Source organism: Ranitomeya imitator, chromosome 4 (genome assembly GCF_032444005.1).
Source record: "Ranitomeya imitator isolate aRanImi1 chromosome 4, aRanImi1.pri, whole genome shotgun sequence".
Lineage (NCBI taxonomy): Eukaryota > Metazoa > Chordata > Amphibia > Anura > Dendrobatidae > Ranitomeya > Ranitomeya imitator.
Window position 1 is genome coordinate 26226383 of NC_091285.1, and position 13949 is coordinate 26240331.

The window sequence follows — 13949 nt, forward strand, 5'->3', positions numbered from 1 at the left end:
ACAATGACTGATAACACTTCTATATACAGTAGATAACACAGGATCCACCATTCACAATAGGTGATGTCACAGCTCACCTCCTCCTCCTGTACAATGACTGATAACACCTCTATATACAGTAGATAACACAGGATCCACCATTCACAATAGGTTATATCACAGCTCACCTCCTCCTCCTCTACAATGACTGATAACACCTCTATATACAGTAGATAACACAGGAGAGTGAGTATGGTGGACAGTGGTTATAGAGGGAGACATGTTCCTGGTGGTTATGCCATGGAAGAACCTAACATTTGGCTGCTCCTAGCCCGGAATGGCTGATAACAGATTGCACTCGCCTGCTCTGTAAATAGGTTCAGATTTTATACGATTTTCATTCCAAGCAGGAGAGGCTTTTGGTTTCTGCGTCCGGTCCCTCGTAATGGACGACAGGCGTATACACTGCACATCCTTATCGCCTTCCGCCCACATTAAGTTTCACGGTCAGACAAGACTTAACCTAAGAAGGTAAAAAATAGATAAATAGAACGGAATTGTTAAAAAATACTTTAAACCAAGACTGAAACACGATATGTACGAGCGACGTAAATCCTCTGCCAACTGGCTTTGGGGCATAAAAAAAGAGATGTAGAACAAACGTGACGGTGGAGTAGAGCGAACTCGTTTCCACTATTGTTAAAAAAAAATATATTATAATTAAAGGGGTTGGACAGGATGAAAAAAATATATCCATTTACTTCCAAAAACAGCGCCATGGTGGTCGACAGGTCATGTTTGGTATTACATCATTCACTTTAATTAAGCTGACCTGCAATACCAGAAACAACCTGTGAACAGGGGTGGCGCTGTTTCCAGAAGATAGGAGGCAGCCATGCTTATCTATTTCTGTACAACCTCTTTATTAACTCTCCTTTTATAACTGGAATTTTATATTGATATATTAGAGGCTCAATGATGGTGATATCAAGTTTACACTTAAAGGGGTGGTCCACTCACCTAGCAATAGCAGTGGTCGTAAGTGCTACCAGAAGTGACGTTTCCTTTAAAATAGAAATAGGATTCTTTTTTCTAGTCCTACAAACATTCAACCACTGCAGTCAATCACTGCCTGCAGCAGTCACATGTTGTCCAATGCCAACCTTTAACTGGAAGCAAGAAGACAAGTGAAGGGATCCGAGCACTGCCAGGAGAGGAACAGTAGGCCGTCTCTAGGCGAGTTTGCTGCATTCTATTGTCTGCTTGGCCATTTTCTCAATGTAAAAAAAAAAAGTGGACAATCCCTTTAAGGGTGCTGTCTACACTCAGTACAATCTGTTTTTGCTAGAAATGTTCTTCAAAAATAAACTGATCGTACAGTAGGAATCATCAATGATCAGCTGTGTTCTTCAGGATAACTCAACAGAAAGATTTTTGTTTCCCTGCAGTGCCTCCGCAGGTGAAATGGAGAATTACACTTGCAGAGTCCTCCAGAGTTAGAGACGCTCTTTGTACCTACTCTCTGCTACGGCTAATAAATGAGGATCCTCAGTAGTGGATTAATTTACACATATGATCCTATAGATCCTACTAGGAGGATGGGGTTGCATATGTACCTCTATACATCTGTACTTTGAAATATTCATGTTTTAGAGCACAGATGTGTCTACCCTTGCTTTTCCCTGAATTTTATAAAAGGGAATCTGTCATAGGGATAATCTGACAGCAGCATGATATAGGGATCGAGAGCCTGATTCCAGCGATGTATCACTTGGTTTACTGGGTGCAGCAGTTGTGATGGAATCACAGTTTTCTCTGCTGCTGATCTAGTAGAGCTCGGAATGTTGAGCTGAGTATAACCCCGCCCACACCACTGATTGGCAGAAAGCTGCCAATCAGTGCTGGGGGGCGTGTTTGGACTAGGAGGCACGAGACAACTAGTCCTGTAGTGACAATCTCCTGCTGATAAAATCCTGATTGTATCGAAACCCCAAAACTCAGCCTAGTAAGCGATACATCGCTGGAATCAGGGTCTCTGCCCCTACACCATACATGGCAAAACCGGCTGACATATTTTCTTTTAGAGCTCCAATTTCTTATGATACAAATTCAAAGCATTATCAAAACATAAAGACACCTATAGTATAAACGTCTCCCAACAGAATACTGTGACGCTTGATGAGCGACCACAACAGGGGTCTGTGAGAACATGCTGGAATTAGGGGGGTTACAGGTTGTGGACCATCTAACTAGAGTATTTGTTTTGCGGTATCCATTATTTTCATTAGTTCTGCCTACACAAATTGACTTTTATTTGCCTGCTTATGTGTTTTTCAGACAAAAGAAAAGCTGACATGGAGGGATCGGATTCCCGCATATTTAGTCAATTTTGCAGCAATTTTATTTATGGTAGGTAACATTACGCTTGACTTTGACTCCATATTACCCATAAGTAGTCGGTATTTAGTAAGTTCTAGTATATGAGCACTTACTAATACTAATGTGCTAACTTTCAGTTCCAAGTCCCGCTAAGGAGTGTTCCCCTTTAAAAATAATTTTTTTAAATGATATACATGTATAATCATCAAAATTGTCCCTCCGCAATTCTTTTTTATTTATCTTGTGCTAATCCTGAGTTAGAGCTTGTATTATACTTCAGAGCTGCATTCATAATTCAGCTGGTTGTCATTGGAAACAGTCAACAAGTCTGTAGTCAGACGCGCCCCTAACAGTTTATCTAATCTCCTGCATTTTTGAAGGTTTCTTTTGAAGACTGCAATTCCCATAATGCGGCCAGCAGAATTGTGAGTGCAGAGCTCGGACTGGCCCACTGGCGAACAGGGGAATTCTCCGGTGGGCCTCTTATATCTTATATGAGCAGTATGTGGAATCACTATGTACAGACATTGGCAGCATCTTATTTATTTAACAATCTACCCAGTAGATAATGTCACATTTAGATGTAGCTAAAAAGTGGGGCCCTGGAGTTGGTTACTGGTGGGCCCTTGGTACCCCAGTCCGACACTGACCCTGCCTATCTGGTCTCCGACAGTAGGATACAATTTACATTCCGTCATCCATGTCCTACTGTCGTTCTTCTTCTCCTCCATAGATTGCACTCACATTTTCAGCCGTCTTTGGGGTCATCATCTATCGGATCACCGTTTCGGCAGCCTTGGCGGTCAGTACGAACGAAAGCATCAGATCGAATGTCCGTGTGACCGTGACGGCCACTGCTGTCATCATCAACCTGGTGGTGATTCTCATACTGGACGAAATCTACGGCTCTGTTGCAAAATGGCTCACGGAAATCGGTAAGAGGGATGACCATGGACTTCCTATTACATACACTCCTACAAGGACGGACTAGGGACTCGTGATCTCAGACTAGAGAACTCATCCGCTTAATTAGGACATGACGTCTGTCCCTGTCTGTCTCAATATAATAAATATTGCAATATTATATAACTGGTCCTACTTAAAGGGGTTGTCCGGCACTTTAACAGTGATGGCCAATCATTAAGATAGGTCATAAATGTCTGATCGGTGGAAGTGCAACACCCGGCACCCGCGCTCGGTCAGCTTTTCCCAGTGTCAGCAGCGGCCAGAACTGCTCAATTGACAGAATAGTGGTCGCAGTCAGGTACTGCACATTCACCCCCTATTAAATTGGATGGTGGAGGGGCGAATGTGCAGTATCAGGCCACGACCACTATACAGTCAACGGAGCTGTGCAGCTCCATAACTGAGCAGTTCCGGCCGACATCGAAAACAGCTGATCAGTGGGGGTGCCAGGTTTTGCACCCACACTCACAGCCGGTGTCACCACCAGGCGCACCCGGATAAGTGCCAGGGGCCTAAGGAAGCTGGGGGTCCCGCTCGCTGTCAACGAAACCGACATGCTATGGGGCCCATGAGTCAGGGGAGCCCAGTGCCAGCACCCGTGAGTGGGCCCCTCCGCTTGCTCGAGGCCCCGGCACTTGTAATACTTACCTTCTCTTCACTCTGCAACCTCATGTTGAGCCATGAAATGATATGGCTTTTTTCCTGTTGATGCTCACATTTCTATTTATTGGTCTTGGTTTTAATGATTGGCTAAAAATTATTTTAAAAAAATACCTGAAAAAAATAATTGTGAAAAATGTAGATGCAATGCCTGAATTACTGCTTAAATTAAAATGTTCAGAAGTAAATGAGCGATCCAGGACTTTAAAGAGGACCTGTCACTTGCGGAAAAAAAAATTAATTCCTTGGTAAAATCCCCGCGCTTCTCTGATACAGCCGGTTTTTGTTTTTTTCAGTTTTGTGCTGAGTCGCTCCATTCTGCAATGTTATGTTAGAGTTATTCACATTTCATTCTTCTGGAGTGCAGTATGTGAAATCTCTGCTTGTACTCCAACTTTTCTTCAGAGTCTTCTCTTGGGGTGTGCACATTGACTCCTCCCTCCCAGAAGCTGCCAATCACAGCTCAGCGGTAGATCTTGCAGTCTGTCAGTCTCAGATGTTGCCGAGCTATGATTGGCAGCATATGGGAGGGAGTGGTGAAAGTGCTCGCCCCCAGAGGAGACTGTAAAAAAGCACCCAGTTGGCCTGCAAAGTAGAGATTTCACATAATGCACTTCAAAGTAAACAAATTGAATATTTCTGTAATGGACTGACACAGAGCAAAACGGAAAAGAGCAGCAGAATCAGGGGAGATCAGAGATTTTTTTACTACCTATTTAACCCAATTTTTTTTTAGCAAGTGGTATTGATTGTCTATCATTAGGATGTAAAATCAATATTTTTTTGATGGTTGTCTATTGCTAGACAACCATGTCAACTTGATCCTATTATGCAAGTAGTCTCCTTCACATAGATTATTGATTCATCTTAGACAGCTGATCGTATGCGATCAGAAGAAAAACTATGCAATGCAAAATCTCTGATTGGTAAAGGACACTCTTCAAGTCAATATGATCATCCTTTTTTAAACGTAGATCTCCTTTGCTCCTCATGTGGATTTTTAATCCATCTCATCATATTTGATCCTGGTAGGATCCCATACAATCAGTTAATTACACTAAGGAAAAAAAATTGCCATGCAAAACCTATGAGGATTGGTAATGGACCCTAACCAAGTCAACTTGATCTTCCTAATTTACACACATCTGCCTTGTGTGGGTTTTCTTGTCTATCTTAGATCACTTGATCATATGTGGTCCTAGTAGGACTCCATACTATCATCTGTAAACAGGAAAAAATTGCCTGTGCTTGTTTTTATAACATTTGTGTGATGCTGTGACTGTATTTGATTAGGGAAAGGGGCCCTGCACTATCCCTAGGGCTGGGGTCCTAACTATACCTGTTCTCAAAGATACCTCTAATGGTGAGGAGGTTTGGGCCACCAGCCTCATGGTTCATGTGTTATACCCTAAGTTGTCCCCTTTCCCTCCCCTGGAGGCCAGGGACAGAAATGCTAGTGCATAAACACGTAAGACAAACAGGGATAACAAAAGCAACTAATGTACAAAACACTCACCACAGGTAGAGAGGTATATAGGGAAGGGTAGGAATGTACAAACCAAATGGGAATAGGAAAATGAGGAAAGCATACACCCAAAAACAGCATGCAACTATATCCTGCTGAAAAAAATATCTCCAACTCAGCACAACAACTCCAGAGAACCAGGAAGTAAACTTTCACTGACAAGGAGGAGAAGGTCTGGCCAAATTTTATAGAGAGAGGAAATGACCAGGTCAGGAGCAGCTGTGAAATGAAGCTGCATATATCTAACCAGCAAAGAAAGGGTTGTTAACCTGTTCAGCACCAAAGGAAACTAAATCAATTTAACACAGAATACAAAACACACAGGCTAAATGGAAGAACTGCCATTCACAATACGCAATGATTTCTATCTCCAGATCGCCCAGGTGGACATGACACACTCGTGACAATTGGGCAATACCCCTATATAGAGGTCTTTCAAAGCTAAGAGCCATAATTGATGGAGGTCCTTGCTAATGAGAGAGTCCTGATGGGAGAGCTTCCCTTTTAGGGTTGGGACTAGGAAATCTAGATTAATAATATGGCCCATTGGGCTTGGGTGGAATATGATAATCTTGTGGAACATGCTCCATGTTTTTGAAGCTGAGGATGGACTAGACAGGTGATCTACCATGACCCCATCAGTTAAAGACTTGGAGCGAGACCTCTTTCTCTAAATCAGGACATCCTGATGGCACACATAAAAAGGAGTTGTTAAAACTAAGAACCTCTTAAAAAGCTATGTTCTTAAAGGACATTACAAAAATATGTCGCCATACTTAAAGTTGGTATTTTTCTATAATGAACAAATTAAAGTAATTAACAATCTCAAAAAGTTAAAAGTTTATCGCGTTAGTATCAGGCCACAGGCTAAAATATTTATTAGAAATAGATATACCCAGGACTCCCAAAGGGGATTGAATATTTTGACCTTTGAGTCTTTGTTCTCATTTTTTTTTCCCTATAGCAAACTTGAATGTAACACGTGTGCCCTTTTTATTAATACAACATTGCTGGCGGTATCTTTTTTTCCTAAAGGCGTCCCATGTTCCTTTGCCATTGTCAACAAATTTGTCAAGTAGATGATTATAAGAAATATTAGGAGACCAAGATGGAAACAAGGGTCATAAAAAAGAGACTGTGTCTCATCTTAAAAGCAACCAGTTGAGCCATAGTGCCGCTATACTGCACCTCTCTGTCTGCAGGTATTTCTGATGGATTCATAGGGGATCCGACAGAAAAAAAAGCATGTGGCATGCTCTCCGTCAGATATTGTATTATGAAGGCATTCATCTCAAGAACCATTGATTACAAAAAAGGATGTCTCTGACATACGGTATGTCTTAGCAGAAAAATGGGCACGGCCATGGAACCCATATTTGTAACCCCTTGTGCATGAATACTATAACAGAGATCAAGACTAGTAAGGGTGTAAGGGTGGCAATCACACCAGGGTCTTAGTTCCTGAATGGCCCTCAAAAACTCTAAAGACTCCTGCTTTACTATAAAAATTGCACATTTTAGGTGAGGACTATAGATGACCTAACTTGTTCAGTAAACGTCCAACAATCTCAAATTCGACACGAACGTTGCACATTCGGATCAGTGTTCGTATTCCCGAGCTTTTCCCTAAAAATCGGCAAAAGTCGGCCAAAGTTTGGTAATTGGCCAAAATCACTAGGGCTCTTTCAGACATCAGTGTTTCCAGTAGCAGCACAGGCCAAAAAAACATTCCACACATGTGCACACTGATGACTGATGACTTATGGATGCCATCACGGTGACACGTACCGGTGCCTGGGAATCAGTGGTACTTCGCGTGCTCTTCCCCAGCGTCGGGAGCTGAAGTGAAGACAGCTCACATCAATGTCCCCTGCTCGCGCTGTTATCAGCACTAGCAGGGGACAATGTTGAGCGTTGTATTCAACTATTAACACCTAGAGCAGGCGGCGGCTGATGGGAGTACTCATCAGCCGTCGCCTTTGCGATAAATAAATATTTAAAAAATGACGTGGAGTTCTTTTATGTTTTTGATAACCAGTCAGGCAAAACTGACAGCTGCGGGCTGCAACCCTCAGCTGTTAGCTTCAACAAGGATATTTATCAAGAATAGAGGGCCCTATATTTTAATTATTTAAATAAATAATTTAAAAAAAAATTTGATGGGTCACCCCCATTTTTGACAACATATTTTTAAGCGGGGGAGGGAAACAATATCCATGGCCCCTTACCAGCCTGAGGACTCCAACCCTCAGCTGTCAGCTTTAGCCTGGCTGGTTAGCAAAAATGGGGGGACCCCGTGCCATTTTTTAAAATTATTCAAATAATTATACTTAAATAATACTTGATACAGTAACCAGCCTTGCTAATGCTGACAGCTGAGTTCTGAAGCCCACAGCTGTCAGTTTTGCCTGGCTGGTTATCAAAAACAGAGTGGAACAAACGTCAATTTTTAGCTATTTTGCCAGCTTTTTGCATTTGGTTTTGCTTCCCATTGAAGTCAATGGGGTTCAGGTATACTCGTTGAGCCGTTTGGGTGCTCACCGAACTGAACCGAACCTTGAAAGGTTCGCTCATCTCTAGTAAGGATCCCATTACAGATTCTGCATTGGGGACCAGGAACTTCATGCTATGTTTTTGCTGCAGGTTAATATTTCCATTTGTTGATCAAAAGCAAAAAAAATAATTACGGACCGCATTTCCTCTCCATTATACGGCCTACATATTTTTTTGGCGATCTTTGACACTTATCATCAACCAATGTAATAACAATGTGTTTGATTCAACACAGAGGTGCCCAAAACTGAGAAAACCTTTGAGGAGCGGCTGATACTCAAGGCGTTCCTTCTGAAGTTTGTGAACTCCTACGCCTCAATATTCTACGTAGCCTTTTTCAAAGGAAGGTAAGTTGCACCTTTAAGCTACATTGTGAAGCACAAAACTACAAGTGACGTCCTTTGGTGGTGAGTGAATGTCTTTCATTTATCTTTTTTTTCTCTCTTTTTGGTGTAAAAATATTTAAAAAGTTCCAAAAGTTTAAAAGTGTTACATGAATTATGCCCAAAGGCGTCTCACAAAGATTCCTTATTATGGGATATACTGTAGATATCATAGAGGGGGATGTCCAATAAAGACCACCCACCTCACTGTGAGCAATAGGAGACAAACCCCCGCTCTGGCCGAAATGATCATTTCATGTATTAAATAAGCAAAAATTGTATCGGGTAAGTATGTTTTATTGCACATTCTCCTGCCAAAATTAATATTTTATTCTCTGCTGCATTCATGGTGTCTTCTCCTCATTTACTTGGTCTGAGGTTTTTTTTATTATTCATCCAATATTTGCTCTTACCTTTAAGGGGTCATCCATGCTTGAGGCTCAAGTCTTCAGTCATTCTATGTACTGTATTTTTTAGACTATAAGACGCACCGGCCCATACGACGCACCTAGGTTTTAGAGGAGGAAAATATAGAAAAAAATTAAGCAAAAAATGTGGTCAATTCTGTACTAATATCCCCCATCCTAGTATATGTATGTCCCCAAACCAGGTATACATGGCCCCCTCATCCTCATCCTGGTGTACATGGCCCCCATCCTGGTGTACATGTTCCGCTCATCCTCATCCTGGTATACATGGTCCCCTCATCCCCATCCTGGTATACATGGCCCCCTCATCCTCATATTGGTATACATGGCCCCCTCATCCTCATATTGGTATACATGGCCCCCTCATCCCCATCCTTGGATACATGGTCCCCTCATCCCCATCCTAGTATACATGGTCCCATCATCCCTATCCTGGTAAAAAACCATAAACCATTCTACTTACCTTCCCTCCGCTCCCTCGCAGAGTTGTGCTCTGATGCCAGAAGCTGATTTATGCTTCTAAGCAGCACATGGCATTGACAACATGCGCTGCTTACAAGGTGAGGACAGCTGCCAGAATATTCACTGCTCCCCACGCCCGGGACTATAGACATGAGGAGCCGTGAATATTCTTTCTCTTTAATAGAGGGCACACGTGATTGCCAAGCAGCTGCAGAAAGCCAGCGGCGGCAGCTAACAGAGTGTCGGCTATTAAAGAGAAATTAATATTCACTGGTCCTCACACCTATAGTCCCTCCCATCTCTTGGTGCAGGTTTCAGTGCACAGAGGCGGGAGGTATTATGGGAGTGGGGAGCAGTGAATATTCATTTCTTTTTAACAGCAGGGACAGAGGTTAGCCGCAGCAGCTGGCTCCTGCCACCCGCTCGTCCACTGCTGCTGCTCCCCAGCTCACCATCCATAGACACAGAAGGTACATCCGGACTATAAGATGCACCCCTAATTTTCCTCCAATTTTTGGAGGAAAAAAGTGTGTCTTATAATGCAAAAATACAGTAACTGCAGACTTGTGCATTTTTATAGTGTGCACAGTGTGCACTGTCCAGTTTCACCGATTTGCATACTTCCGGCCATATTCTGACTAGACGTTGTATTGAGCAAGGCCATGCATGTCTAGTCGGCCTGTATGCATATATGCAAATCGCCAGCTCCTGACACCGGCAAATCCTTACAGCAAGCACACTGCACACTGTGAGGATTCACAAGTCAGCAGTCACATAGACTTGAACTCCAAGCCCGGACAACCCCATTAACCACCCCCAAAGCATTTCTGAATGGGGGTGGTATCGTAGGCAGTGACTATGGAACTTCACGCCATGACAAACTATCAATATTCACTAGTCTTTAGTATCGTATTTGGTCTAAGAAAGAACCAAATTGTTTTAATAAAATTATAATATAGTAAAAAAAGAAGAAGAAAAAATAAATCAAATGAGCAATTTACTATATTTATTTAGGTCATTTTACATAAGGTTCTCAAACAAAGAAAAATGTTTTCATGTGACAACTTCCCTTTTAAACTTTTTAAAACTTTTTGAATTTCTTTTTTAACATTTAGCATATTTTGGCATTGAAAATACAAGAAATGAACTAAAATACGGTACTTATATTGCTGATAACACGAGTTTTGTGATATAGTACGTGTTGAGTGGGATATTATTCCTAATTGGTAATTTTTTCACCCCTTAGGTTTGTTGGAAGACCTGGCCGCTATGCTTATATTTTCCATGATTACAGAGTTGAAGAGGTGAGCGAAATCATATAGGGAAATCAATTTAATAATGTCAAAATGATGAAATAAGGTTTTCAAATGTAAACTCTACAGATGTAGCCCTAAAAGGAAATGTGTCATCAGAAAATGGCCTCTTATTTAAATACATTTTTGTGTTAATTGGTTTTGTTTTTTTTAGAAATGTTGGCAACATTTTTTCCCCTTATAGTACAGTCTTTATTAAAAAATACACATGGGGAGTCTTGTAGTTTTCACATTGGCCACTGGGGCTATTTTAGATTTTAACTTCCTGTTGTTTCAGGAAACAACACCTGTACATTGTCACAATGGTCAGATCTGTTCCGGACCCATCTTTTGCATTGAAGCATCTAATGAGCATATGCAAAGGTCATTGATGAGGGAGAAGGACATCGCCCATTGTGTTTGGATCCTGTATTATCAGCTGTGTATAGAGGTGTTACGGGTCCTTGTAATCCTGCCTCTTCTGATAAGGAAGCTGCTCTAAACTCTTCTTGAAACAAGAGGAATTATGAGTCGAAAATAGCCCCAGTGGCCAGTGTGAAAATCTTAAGAATGCTAATTTTGTTTCCTGATTAACCTTTAAGATTCTAAAAAATATTTTAAAAATACTAGTAACACAAAAAAAAAGTACATATTAGGTCACTCTTTTTTTGACTATATAGTCCCTTTAACCTTGCTGTTGTCTTCGGTCTGGGGAGACCGATTTTGAACTTTGGTATTTTTGGGGTGTTCAAGATGCGGTTCTGAAACTTGTGGTTGATTGACTTAAATGAGGATGGGTCAGTCGGCCACGGGTTTCAGAGCCGCATCTTGAATATTTTAAAGAATATTGAAGTTCAAGGTCGGTCGTTTTTGACCGAAGACAACAGCAGGGTTAAGCCAACTTTTTTCGTTAGGGTCCGCTATCATTTCTTGGTGGATGGTATCCCCTTTCGTGAACAGTATCACCCAACTCTTAGGTGAGCTGCAGTTTGACTCCATTCAATTTAATGGAGCCGTGTTGTAGTTTCCTCTATAGGTGGGTGGCCTGGAGCGCTGCTGTGGAGGGAAAACATAGAAACGCCCGTTGCACTGTAATTCTCAGGACCGGTTGTGGACCTATACATCAGTCCACCACTATAGTGATGGTATATCCTAGTGATATGTGATTACGGTTTACTATGGTAAAACCCAACAATGATTTTCTTTGTTGAAGTTTTGAATTTTTTTTCTTCTAATTTTTGTAGCATTTTTTTTTTTACTTTTAAAGATGTTTCACACATTAATTTTTTTTTTCGGCTGCATTTTATTTATTTTTTTGTTTTTTTTGCCAAAAAAATACCATTTGCGGCCAGTTGCAATTTTAAGTCAGAAACAGCGTCGAGGGCCCATCAGAAATTAGATATGAAACAATGAAACATACAATGGTTTTACAATGCCGAGGGCCCAAAAACATCCGATTTTATGCAGAATATTGGTCTAAAGTTTGGCAATTGACGTATTCACATGTGACTCATGTCAGGTTGGCCTACACAACCTTATGTTCACCCGGGCATATTACATTAGTTTGTGTCAAGCTACCTATGTAATCTATCGAGTATCATTTATATACCCCATTTGTACAAACCCTATAGCATGGGAGATGAGCAAATGACGCTAATGTCTGGTTTTCTTGACAGTGCGCCCCCGGGGGATGTCTGATGGAGCTGTGTATTCAACTTAGTATCATTATGTTGGGGAAGCAGCTGATCCAGAACAACCTGTTTGAGATCGCAATACCGTGAGTACTCCCAACACATGCATCATTCTATGACCATTTTCGTTGAAAATTTATTTTCTTTTTTTTTAGCTGGTTTCTTGATGATTCTGAGGTTCGTACAACTTAGTATTGATGTCCTCGTGCTAAAATGTTATTTAAAGTGAACCCGTCATTAGGCCAGAAGTGTTCAGTTTTTACTCTTATGTTATTCCTGCCGTTGCCCTGAGTTTTCATTTTTTTCTTACTTTTAAATCCGTCATACGGTTCTATAGATAAGGGCATTTTTAAGATCTAATTTTTATGATCTTATCAAGGAGGCGTGGCTCACAGGCTCCTCTGGGGCGTGTCTTTTGACTGCTCTACATAATTACCCTGTGAGCCACACCCCTTTGAAACAGACTGTAAAAATTTGAACTAAATATAAAGACTCGTATCTCTGGATCCGTATGGTGGATTTTAGAAAAACGAGAAAAGGAATACTCAGGGGAGCAACGAGAATTAAAGAAGAGGAAAAATTGGCCACTTTTCACAGGTTCTCATTAAAGAGTATCATCATCAGAGACAACCTCTTTCGGAATGCAACCATGTGTCAATGGGGTCCCACTCTTGGCAGCCATGACAAATAACTGATCTTGCCGGCTAGTGAGGTGGCTGCCATAAGGAAAATGTAATATAGCATGGTGGGCATTCAGATGAAAGCCCATCTATGTAATTCATGGATGGCTCAAGTCATTGAGAAGAGGAGTCAATCCCATTCTGGCTCCTAGAGGGTGGTCCTGAGTGCATGAGTCCTCTCAAGGATGTCTTTTTAATGGGACATGGACTGTAGCTGCCCTCATAAAGCAACCACTTTAAGATGTAATTTGCCTTAAAGGGATTCGCTGACATCCTTTAAAAAATTATGCCTGAGTTAGAAAAATCTACACCCACCTGTTGAAGCACCCTCGATCAGGTAGTTCCAATCGGTCTGTCCAACACAGTGATATTCCCTTGAAACCATGTGCTGCCAATCACTTCGCGATGGGCAGCAAAAGATTGTTGACCCGCTAAGTACAGAGTATTCGAGGCAATGCTTGACGGGAGAAAAATATGCAAATGAGCTCTTGCTGAAGGAAAGAAACGTAGCTTTTAGTCCTGCTCTCGTTTTAGAGCTCGTCAGACATTGACTAATAGGGTTGCTGCTTCCTAGGTGGTGCTTTCGGCATAGTTCCTTTCATTCTGAGAAGGGATTTGGATGAAATCTGCTGGAACCTTCTCTTTCGGCTTCATGTTTAGACGTTCTTAGATTAGGATACTGTAAGCAACATGTTGTAGATGCTTCACTAGCACCAGGATTATAGATAAGGGGAGACTTAGTGATGAAACGTGTCACAAGTGGAATGAATTTATGTCATTATGACCAAGGCGGTGAAATATGCAAACACATGATGTAAGGTTTGATCTCGTGATATTATGTTTGTTCTGCCGTTTTAGGAGAGTTTTCTAGAGACACGAAAAAAAGGCAGGGTTTTTTTAGGGCATGCAGGAGGTGACGGTCACAGTGTGGAGCAGCGCAGTCCTCGCACT

At 41.6% G+C, this 13949-nt stretch overlaps 1 protein-coding gene across 2 annotated transcripts in view; it reads left to right on the forward strand.

Annotated features, from left to right (window-relative positions):
* ANO2 (anoctamin 2) overlaps nucleotides 1–13949 on the forward strand; it is a 257292-nt gene that overhangs the window by 166373 nt on the left and 76970 nt on the right. For both annotated transcript variants that reach the window (XM_069763409.1, XM_069763410.1), the window contains 5 exons: nucleotides 2317–2388; nucleotides 3092–3293; nucleotides 8298–8409; nucleotides 10582–10639; nucleotides 12304–12404. In XM_069763409.1, the coding sequence (XP_069619510.1) occupies nucleotides 2317–2388; nucleotides 3092–3293; nucleotides 8298–8409; nucleotides 10582–10639; nucleotides 12304–12404 (545 nt within the window). The remainder of the gene's footprint in view (nucleotides 1–2316; nucleotides 2389–3091; nucleotides 3294–8297; nucleotides 8410–10581; nucleotides 10640–12303; nucleotides 12405–13949) is intronic.